Genomic DNA, 11,650 nt, shown 5'->3' with positions numbered 1-11,650 from the left:
AGGGTGGCTGGACGAGAGGGAGGAAAGCAAGGAGGAGTGTTGAAGCAGGAAGGGGAGGCAGACGGGGACTTGGGCAGATGCACTGGGAGCACTGGTTCTTTCTCTCTGAGGAGACTGTACACACTGCAGGACATGGTTGACATTGACACAGAGGTACCGTATGAGGAGCCAGAGTTGGATTTATGTTTCGCTGTTTGGCAATTATCTCCAGAGTGACGTGAAATGAATGCGGTCTCTGAGTGCAGATGAATCTGGCAATACCTTTTTGCAATTTTTGAGAGTCAGAGCTTGGGGAGAGTCATTTTAAAACTCTGCATGCGTGTTTCTAGTGCTGTTATTGCCAGTGAATTTTGCATAGTGATGTTTTTAAAGCAATCATTAACTGATGGCACGTGGATACAGTGAAAATACATTTTTGTAGCTCAACTGATTAATTTCTTCTGTCTAGAAATGGCTGGGATCTTGCTTACAGGACTCGTGCTCCTCTTGTTGGAGGTAATAATGTTCACATTATATAATATACTGTGTAACGGAAGTCATATTTTTAGTCAGTCTTTTTTTTTTTTGTTCTCCAAAGGTCACAAAAAATTAAATTGAAATCATTGTGTCAAATGTATCATAAATAGCCATGATTCACACAAGTGTGAACACTGTGGAACATTCTCCATAAGAACGATGAACTTGGAATCTTTTCTCTGTAGGTGATATGTGATGGTGAGCCAACACATGCTGGGCCAGAAACAATGGAGCAGCCCCATGGTGAGGGAACAGAGTGTTCATTTATTCTGGCACTTTTCTCATTTAGAAATTGAAAAATGTGCCAACTGATAATAAGATTTCTAATCAACAATCTGTAATGTGCTCAATTTTGTGTCTCAGAGCAAGTCAAACTCGTCCATCCTACATCACAATGGGTGCTGAAGTTGTTTAACGACTCGCTGCCCTTTTCCAGAGCTGAGAGTTTCTGCAGGGGTCAGTTCAGCTCTCTGATCACCCTGGAACGGTCAGAGGACGAGAAGGAGACCGTTGAGTTCCTTCAGCAGGCTGGACTTCGCTCTCCAGTCTGGGTTAAAGATCACCCCAGAGCAGAATCCAAGCCTGTAGCTCTCTCCAGGCAATGTAAGTGGAATTAGGGATCTGCAAAACTGTAATCAAAAATTTCCCTGAACTAAAAGTTTTTTTTTTTTTTTCTGGTTTCAGATTTGGAGTTCTCAGTGCTAAAATTTCCAAAGGAATCCCATGAAGGCTTTGCTCGTGTCAGAGTGTCTTTTCCTGCCATGTCGTCTGTCAGCGTGTGTGTTCGAGTTCAGTGGGACACAGAGTGGACTGATGTATCAACAGTCTTCTCCTACGCTGCACCTGTCCTGACCAATGAGTTCCAACTGCGAGGCCGAGTGGACACGCAGGGTCGTATCCACCTGGCCCTCATAATCCATGGAAAACACTTTCCATACAAGGCATCCTTTGCAAATGATGGTGCATGGCATCACATCTGTGTTACATGGAGTCAGATGAACAATCACTGGGCTATCTATGTGGACGGAGACAGGAAAGACACGGGCTCTGGTACAGACATGGACAGGGATATACACGGGGATGGTATTCTTATCCTGGGTCAGGACCAAGACTCATTTGGAGGAAATTTCACAGAACCCTTTTTTGGGAACATCACTGACCTGAATGTATGGAACGTTTCCTTGGAAACGAGGCATGTCCGTGCCTTGAATTTGTGTTCGGCCACAATACGGGAAAAACTTTTCAGCTGGAACCTCAGCCTCATAGACAGCCATCATGTGGTCAAAGAGGTGAAGGCCCCGTTGTTCTGTCCAGGTAGGATAACAATCTAATTATAAAACCATAAGTTCACAAAACATGTTGGGTTTTTGTTTTTCACAGCCAATCAACCAGTTACAAATTTTTATAAAATTCTCTTGAAGTGACAGTAAAAACCGTGGTAACAGCTGCTTCACTTTGCTTGAACTCTCCTTCATTCAGTGAAACACATTAACAGATGAAGTTTAATTAGAATTGAGTTTGATTACATTAAAGTAGAATTTGTCTCTTATCTCTCTGCTGCTTTTGTAGTAAATGTGTATTAGGTCAATATACCAAACAGAGCCACAGTGCATTACCAATCTCTAATTAAAACAACATTTCTAAATGTATTTTGCCAGTGCATTTATAAATTATGAATAGACTGGATGTACTAGCAGATATAAAAAAAATTGAAAGTTGCATAAAAGTACAATGTTTCTTGCTAGTCATCTCTGAAGTGAAACAGTCATTTTTCATTACACATAGTGTAAATTATTTCAAGCTTTAATATTTTGCAATTTTAATGATCAATGTAGATAAAAAAAAATTAAGGAAATTCAATGCCACAAAGTTAGAATATCACATTAGATCAATCAAAAACTGCTATTTTAAGCACAAATATAAGGCTCTGAAAAGTATGTACATTTCTGTACACTCAATGCTTTTACAGGCTGTTTGACACAACATTTGCAGGCCATCATTACCTGTGATGGTATACATTTCCTATATTACCACAGCAAGTACTGTAGGAATTTCTGCCAAACATTAGAAAACGTTTTTTTCAAACGTTTTCATGAGAGTTTGTAAATTAAAGTGAAACTCACCACAAATCATTTTTATGGTGAACTGTCTAAACTGGTTGCTTAGGATTCTATATTTATAATTCTGTGTGAATGTTAACATTTTTGTATAATTCTTTTAGTTTGGTATTATTTGCCTGAAGCCATCTCTCTACTGGCCTCTTTGGTCAAATGGTTCTTAAGCAGTTGAATTTTCCTTTAGTGGTTTTGGTTGGTACAACTACATCACTTTGGGTATAAAAAACAAAGTTCAGAAACCCGGCGTGTAACATAGTTAGAGCTGAATGGCTAAAAAAACAAAATAAAAATTTTTGAAGTGTCCTAGTAAACGTCAGGAGTCTGGACTATGATTTGACTCAGATGCTGTTGCTTGATTTTCATGAGAAATATTAATGCCCAAAACCCTACAATGTCACTGAATTACAAAGTCTCTGCAAAGACGAGTTGTTACCATGAGGTGGCCAAAGTAGTTGGAAGTGTTTGTCTTTTCAGATTTTCTTAAAATATGTTCAATGATGATTTTTTTTTTTTTTTTGCAGCTGTGTAGGTGAAGAATTGAAGTACCTTTGCAGTGATTACCTCAGCACCACTGTTGAGTCTTTTATGTAAAACGTGTGTAAACTGTCTTGTTGCTCGTGGAGCAGTCAGTAAAGGACAGTGAAAGGTTAAGACATTTAGAACTGAGCAGTCTGGCAGTCAGCACCTCCTCTTTCTGCTCCCCATAATTGTGAACCGTAAACATTCTGGAAAAATTCAAACTTTGCCAAAATATGTTTCAGAATAATCTTATAGTTGAAAGCTGAAGCCATTATTCTGCTACTGTGTGTTACATATATGTGTGTGTGTGTGTGTCTGTGTGTGCATGTTTGTAACAATTTGAATGCATGAGCAGCAGCGCTCCAGCAGATGGAGCTCCAGGGCTGCAGGACGTTGCAGGGCAGGTCGGATCAGCTGCCATCCTTCAGCTGGACGGACTGCTCTGATCTTCTGCCTTTTATCTGCAGGAGCAGCCGAGGTGAGCCTCTACGGTGTTTTTCAGAATGATCCATGATTTTGAGGCCTGTGTGGTATTGTTGAATGAATACTGGGCCTATAAATACCCATCAGTGACTCTGTAGGAGAAGAGTTGATGTCTTTTAAAATTTAGAAAGCAATGTTGAACTGGTTGAAAACAAAATATCCATGCAGAGGTCCTGGCAGAAACCTGAACCCAGAACCTTCCCGATTAATGAAGTTTAAGACCTGGTGTACTCTGGAGCTCAGTGAGGTCTTACCTAGTTTGTTCTTATTCTGGTTTCAGCTAAAAAGGTTTTATACCTGAATTCTTCACTATCTTTACTGTCAACTTTCATGTCCAGATGGTTAACCACAGTTAAAATGCGTACTTGGTCTAATAACACTATTTAGATGTGTTATTGGGGTTGTCACAGAAACTGTGGATGGTATTAAATGTAGATTTTCTCTTATTTTTTTGTTGGATTTTAAAATAATGAGGAATTGCAACTTCTCCTGGTACACCTCATCCTACCACCATCTGATCTATCTATCTATCTATCTATCTATCTATCTATCTATCTATCTATCTATCTATCTATCTATCTATCTATCTATCTATCTATCTATCTATCTATCTATCTATCTATCTATCTATCTATCTATCTATCTATCTATCTATCTATCTATCTATCTATCTATCTATCTATCTATCTGATGGAAGTTAAGTTGGAAATGGGGTAGAGATTGTAGTTGTTAGGACCTGATCCATGTTTTTTCAGGACAACTTGAAATATTCTCGTCATATTACATAATCCTGCTTTAAATCTTTCCGTTGTGTTCCTTGATCTTCGCTATGCTGATGTTCACTAATGTTTTCCAACAACATCTGGGTTCATCCTGAAATCAGAATACACACAAATGAACTGTTGACACTGAGGTTTATTTTAGAGTGATCATTTAAAGAGATCTAAAAACAAATGTATGCCACAGATTTGTATTTGTAAAAATGTGGAGACAGTGTATCATTTCCCCTAAATCACAGTTATACACTACTTTATATTGGTTTATATAAGAAAACATATTGAATGTAGTACTGTAACATGAAAATACATCAATTATTTATTTATTTTATTTTGCCTTGCATTGTTAAATGTTTTTCCAACAACAAATAAAGCAAACTTCAATTCAGGTTTTAAATTGAGTTGTGTGTGTGTGTGTGTGTGTGTGTGTGTGTGTGTGTGTGTGTGTGTGTGTGTGTGTGTGTGTGTGCGTGTGTGTGCGTGTGTGTGTGTGCGTGTGTGTGTGTGTGTGTGTGTATATGTGTGTTACATTTTGTTGAATGAATCAGCGAGAAGTTAGATTTTTCTCTTTCAGTTTTGCTTTCTTTTTACGAGATGTTTCTATTTAGAAGCACAAACAGGAATTTGTCCAATTAAATCAGTCACTGTTCCTTCAGGTTTGTATAAGTTGGCATAAATGACCTGAAAAACAATAGTAATTTTAGCCAAGTTTTTATGTTTTCTTTAACGTTAATTTAATTTCCTTTTAAGATAAAGGAAGTATTGAGTTGAAAGAAATTTAATTAAGTTAACATTCAGCATTCAATGTTTCATAACAACACAAAGGTGCTTCTTAATTTGCTTTATTTGAACATCAGTTTAAAAATAACCAATTGTTGCCTCTGTGCTGGACACTGGGTTTGTACAGGCAACATCTGAAATGTAGTAATTAACTGCAAAAACCAAACAAATTAAAACAGCGTTTTTAAAACACAAGGTTAACACCGTCAATAGGAACACATGTAACACACCTCAGTCTACATGGACTGTTGTGTGCCAACCTCTGAACTACAACATTAAATATTTTATCTGTATTTTAAATTACTCTTTTGTCTATTTTTAGCTTTTAGGAAATGTTTTTGTTAAAAAGTAATAATTTAATTTAGTTCAGCACATACAAACTATTTTAGGTTTTATAATATAAAGCATTTGCTCTTCTCCAGGTTATAAAATTAATTAAATATGACCTCAGGTGAATAAAAACACACCACAGATTCCAGCATGTCATTAATTTTTTAAACAAAGCTAAAACCAAATTGAAAAAAGTTTGTCAAAAACTAAATTCATTGAGTGATTTTACTTTCTTTTTACTTCACCTCTGTAAGAGATCCATCCATCCATCCATCCATCCATCCATCCATCCATCCATCCATCCATCCATCCATCCATCCATCCATCCATCCATCCATCCATCCATCCATCCATCCATCCATCCATCCATCCATCCATCCATCCAGCCTGGACAGAATATTAGGTCATTATGCAACCAACACAGAGGGCAACAAGACAACTAAGCACACCTGACCACACATTGACTATCCAAAGTCCGACCCTGGTCAACACACACATGCAGGTGATTACATTCTAACCCACCACAGTAAAAGTCACTTGCAGCTTCATTCCAACATCATTTGCAGACAGCAAACCTCTTCTTCTCTTTGCTCCCTCTGCTTTGACAGCTATGGTGGGAGATGCAGTTTTAACATGCAGATAAACTATTATTATCTACTACAGCAGCAGGTTATTATTATTATTATTTTTTTACTGAGATTTAAAAATAGACATATATTGAAGATATATACATCAAAAATGATTTCTATATCATTTTTGGCTGAAAATGATTCTTTTTTGTTAACTATTGAAGGGAAAATAGAATTCCTACTTAGATTCTGATTAAAGCTACAGATTCAGCTATCCTCAAAAACAATTGGATGTAGTAAAAGGAAAAAGGGGAAAGCAAAGCCTGGCAACCCACCATGCTGATAACGAACTGATGGAAACCCTGCCATTATTGATAGTTAATGAAATGTGGTGTTATGAGATGACCAAATTCAATATAATACATTTTCAAATCCCCAGTGGAATACATGCAAAACAGGCTGCATATGCAGAACAACTTAGGTTTGATTGCTGTCTTCCTACATATCCATGTGTTGTAACAGATTTGTATCAAATTGAAGGTGATTTCCACAGCCAGGTAACTCTGATGACTAAAACAAAAATATCTTCGTCTAACTGAATTTAGCTATTTTTAATAATGTTTTAATAAATCCAGTTGGTGTGTGTTTTTTGATTGAATTGAACTTTTGTGTTTGCATTTATTTGCATATCTCTGACATGACCTTCTTGTTAAATAATTAATTGAATTACTGCAATGTAAATGAATTAAAGTAATCTACTGAGATCTGGTGACCAGTAGTATTTAGTAGAGATTCTTATCTAAGCTTTTAATGAAGAGTGTTTAGTTATAGGTACCTTTACCAATGATTGCTTAATGAGATCTTTTTCTTTTGTTTTGCTCATTAATATAGTGCATATTCTCCCATACAGATGTTTAATCAGCAATCGGTATTGTATTTGTACCTGATAAAAGCAAGAACATCTAGATGACTAATGTAACATGCAGGTGTTCCATAGCTGAGAAGGATTTTATTCAGGGTATATGGGCCTTCTGCTGTCACTGAGAGCAGATATAGTAACCTGTCATAATGAAGAGAAAAACAAATGTTTTTTTTTTTCTATCTTAGGATTTATAGTTCAATGGTCTGTTCTCCAATCTGTTCATAACTGAAACACATGAACTGTCCTCTGTGCTGCAGAGCGGTACCACAGGATGGAGCAGATCAGTAAGTCTCAGGGCAGCCAGCCCTCTGCCTTCATGAACCAGCTGATGAAGCTTTCCAACAAGAGCCAGGTAGGCCACGCCTGCATGCCGATCAAACACCTGCTGATTCCTGATATCAAACAGCCGCAGCTAAAAGTTCCCAGTGGGGATATGAACATCCCCACTGGGAAGGTGGTATTTTCAAACAAAATTACAAAAGCCATTACATCTGTATCCAAAATCAGATTAATTGAATTATCAACAATACAAAAAAAAAAACACAATGTTTTTAAGACTATTGTGCAGTGTTTCTACATAGACCTTAATGTGAAAGTAAAAAAAAAAAAAAAGCTGATTTTTTCCTTTTTTGCAGTAATGCTTGTCATAAAATAAATTAGCCTAATGTTTCACTGAATTCAGACTACACAGTGGCACAGTTGATAGTGTTGTTGTTTTACAGCAAGAAGGTCCTGGGTTCAAATCCTGGCCGGGTTCTTTCTGCATGTTCTCTCTATGCATGTGGAAAGAGGCACCAGCTCCCTGCCCAGCAAGGACATGCGTGTTTAAGATAATAAATGGATGGTTCATTAGATTGAAACAAAAAAAGAGCTGAATTATTTTTAATCCTACAATGAAATGCAGTGTAGATTTTCACAGAATCCACCATATTCTCTTTCAGTCTGAGCTGGTGCTGGTGCAGCAGCCATCAGGGCTGGACAGCCTGGCACAGGCTGCAGCCCTGCTCAACGCCTCCATCCAGGCCATGGAAGACACGCAGCAGGACGGCCTGCAGCCAGCCGACATGGTGACGCTCATCCAGCTGCTGACACTCACTGCTGACGTCTCCTCTGAACCATCAGTCAGCGCTGAAAACAGTAGCCGTGACAACATCCAGGAGCTCAGTCAGCACTTCATCAGTGTGGCTGACAGCATCATCAGTGAAGACAATGCAGACAAGTGGCAAGCTATCAAAGAGGTAGCATATGATATATGAAGTAGATTTACTAGAGACTTGCCATTATTGCTCTACTGAGCAATGTAAGTGCTTGAAATGTTTCTAAAGCCGCGTCATCCTTCCTGCTGACATCACAGAGAAATAATGGGAACCATCCTTCAACCTTGACCCCATCACTTCAGGTTAAATCATTGAATGAAAACGTTACTTACAAAAGCATAGATGTTGAAATTTACAGCAACGAATCGTGACAGATTCTAAATATGTTTTAAAGTCTTCTAACACTGTTAGGAACTAACTTACAGATAGTTCAGTCTAAATTTTACCATCTTGCCAATTTTCTAACTCTGTGAAATTAGGGACTCTGAATAGCAAAGCTGGAGTTGTTCATTATAAAAAGAATGTTGTTTTTTTATGAAAACCATATAAACCACCGTTGATGTACGTTGCATCTTAGCAATGTCTCCTGGAAGACATTAGTGGGTTCTTCATTGTCTGTGTTTACATGGACTATACATTTGTGCAAATTTGAATTCCAAAAACAAATGTGTTTAATGGAAACACAGCAATAAAAAAAAATGTTTTCTGATAATAAAAAAAAATTGCGCTAGGATGAGGTCTCTTTTCAGCCAAAATTAGCTTGTTTTGCAAAACTGCAATGGAAACACGTTTCTCAACAGCCAGATATTACTACTACTGTAAAAGTCAGAGATGACAACAGGAAGTGGTAGGAGGAAGATGGTGCGGAATGACTTACCACATTAAAAGACTTATTCACATGTGAGTTTAATTTAGTCTCTTATTTAATGGAAACATTGCAATTGTGAATTTGTGTCTTTTTGATAGTAGCGGAATACCAACAAAATTTTGTGCACATTTGTAATGGAAACGCAGCTTCTGTTTGTGACCGAGTCTGGCCTCCCTGAGTGATTAAAATATGGGCAGAACTTAGAGGGTTCCATGAATGGGGGTTGTGTGAAGTAGTGTTGTGGAAATGGCCAGATAGGTTTTGTGTCTAGACTATGACCTCATCCTGCCTGCATCTTGCTGAAAACATCACCGTAAAGAAAACAGCTGCTTTATGCTTTGCCTCTTTCCACCTCTCTGGTTTGAGCTGAGATGACCACATCCACGTTGATGTGTTGAATAATGGCAGCTTCAGCACATTAAAGCAGCAGGTGCAAAAGACCGAAGGTCCTCTTGCACCTGCCATTAAAATATTAACGGGACTGACATTAAAATAATTCTGACTCTATGCAGTGAATAAGATGACATTCAGAGATCCAGCACACCACAGTGAACATCCAGCAGAATTGAGCACAAAGGAGACAACTGGTCTGAACTGACATGTAGAGCTGTCAGTGTGATTAATCTAAAATTTTAAAGCCATAATATTAAATAATGGAGATTAATTGAGCTACCTTTGTTGACCTAAAAGCCTCTCTCCTGAGGAGGGATACGTAGTCCACAGCAGTGTGTTATTAGTTCGATACACAGTAAGAGACAAGAAAGATAAAAGTTGAACATTTTCAACTTTCTTGTGTTGCGTTGCTGGTCTTCGTGTGGACATCGACTATACCAGCTCAAAGTTACATTGAGCTGAGTGACTGGAAAGGAATGGAGGGGGACATTTCTAAATTAGCATTTAAAACAAAATGTTTTAAGCCTCCCTGAATAAAAAAACCTGGAAAACTGAGAATCTTCAGACATATTTGATTTGAGACAATAAAACATTTTTTGTAAATATTTTTTGAAAACGGGCACACAGACATATGGGCCACATGGGCAGTTTGCATCTGCTACACAAATTTAAAATGACCGTCTTACTTAATCGAGCTTCTGTGTCTTTTTGAAGCTCAACATTCCTGTCAAGTTCAAAGACAGAAGGGTTTTAAACTTAACATGGTTTATAATTAATGGGCTTCTGTTATCCCAGACTGTTGAAAGTGACGTATGTTTTAGCTAAAGCTAATTCTAATCCATTGCTTTAGTTTTGTTTAGCTAGTTGAAATTAACTGGAAGAATCAGTTATTGTTCTAAGTTTTTATTTTTTCTTTTGTTGTCTCTGAACAGAAGCAGGATCATGGGGGCAGTTGATCTATATTTTTTATTCTCCAGCTTTCTGTGTGTCAGAGAATCACAAAACTACGTTCTGCTTTGTCTGTAACAACAACTTTCTGTCACACCCTGCCTGGTGAGCGCTGTACTTTCTGCAACGAACAAACTAACCTTGAGACGAATTGGTGGATTGCATATTTATCTGTTGGTAAAACTGTAAAATATTGTGTCAAGGATATGTTTTCCTTAATGGAATGTGTTCTGCTGTAAAGGGAACAAGGACATGATGAATGAGTTGACAAAAATGTGTGACACAATGAAAGTCTAGATTTTAAAGGGCTGAGAATATCCAAATAAAAAGCAATATCAGTTCAGAGTTCCTGTCGCACTAACAGTGAAAATTATAAACACCAAAGCTCAATTCATCAAACAATCACCAGTTTGATTATTACATTTTCTATTCAGCTTCAGAATCTTAATGTGTATAAAACACATCATTATGGTGATCAGAATGAAACTGTATGAATAATATCTATACTTCTGGTTCTGTGGTAAAAATGAAGTTCCATGTGTTGTAGCCACAACTGTTGACCTTTATATTTAGTTTATTTATTTGATTTTCAAACTATAACCACCAAGGTTAATGCATTTTATGGGGATTTTATGCGATGGACCAACACAATGTGATGTACAAAATTGGAGGAAAATGGCTCATGGTAATCACAGCTTTTCACATGTACATATATGAGAGTTGTGCCCTGTAACACGGTTGGATCAACTCTCTTAACCTTAATGTCCTTACAGAAACTCCAGTGCAACCAAACACCTTTGAAAGTGACCTAACTTGTAATGTAACTGAATCTGGGTATAAATCCAGCTGTTCTGTGAAGCCCTCAGAGGTTTGTTGGGGACCACTAGGGAACAAAAACATGAAAAGACCAAGGAACACATCAGACTGGTCATGGAGGAAAAATGAAGTTATTAAACAATATCTGATCGGTCCATCATCTCAAAATGAAAAGAGAAAAAGAATCTTCAAATCTTTAAAGATGTAGTCATCCACCTAAACTCACATGTCGTAAAAGAAGAGTAATAATCCAAGGATGGGAACTCAGGAGGAGCAGCAGCGATTCACAGTTCATGTGGGAGAATCAGCCGCCAGTTAAATACAGTCCAATCCTGAAACAAAAGCTGTTGGAGAACTCAGAGGACTTGAGAATTGGGTGGAGGTTCACCTTTCATCAGGACAATGACCCCAAACATAGAGCCAGATGGAATAAAATGAAATGGCTTGGAATGAGGCAGATCTATGTAGCAATGGCCTAGTCAAATTCCAGACCTAAATTCAATTGTGAATAATTTG

General features: G+C 37.6%; 1 protein-coding gene across 1 annotated transcript in view; it reads left to right on the top strand.

Moving 5' to 3' along the window:
* The first annotated feature begins 444 nt into the window (after positions 1–444).
* Positions 445–11,650, top strand: part of adgrd2 (adhesion G protein-coupled receptor D2) — a 39,688-nt gene continuing 28,482 nt past the window's right edge. The window contains exons 1-7 of the mRNA XM_088008469.1: positions 445–495; positions 702–759; positions 880–1,119; positions 1,201–1,830; positions 3,508–3,630; positions 7,270–7,364; positions 7,960–8,250. Of these exons, the coding sequence (XP_087864595.1) occupies positions 451–495; positions 702–759; positions 880–1,119; positions 1,201–1,830; positions 3,508–3,630; positions 7,270–7,364; positions 7,960–8,250 (1,482 nt within the window). The 5' untranslated portion in view covers positions 445–450. The remainder of the gene's footprint in view (positions 496–701; positions 760–879; positions 1,120–1,200; positions 1,831–3,507; positions 3,631–7,269; positions 7,365–7,959; positions 8,251–11,650) is intronic.

Source organism: Poecilia mexicana, unplaced genomic scaffold (assembly GCF_051168715.1).
Source record: "Poecilia mexicana isolate PSO_F unplaced genomic scaffold, ASM5116871v1 scaffold_9, whole genome shotgun sequence".
Classification (NCBI taxonomy): Eukaryota; Metazoa; Chordata; class Actinopteri; order Cyprinodontiformes; family Poeciliidae; genus Poecilia; species Poecilia mexicana.
Note: the sequence above shows the minus strand (reverse complement) of the source record. Positions and strands in the feature narration are given on the sequence as shown.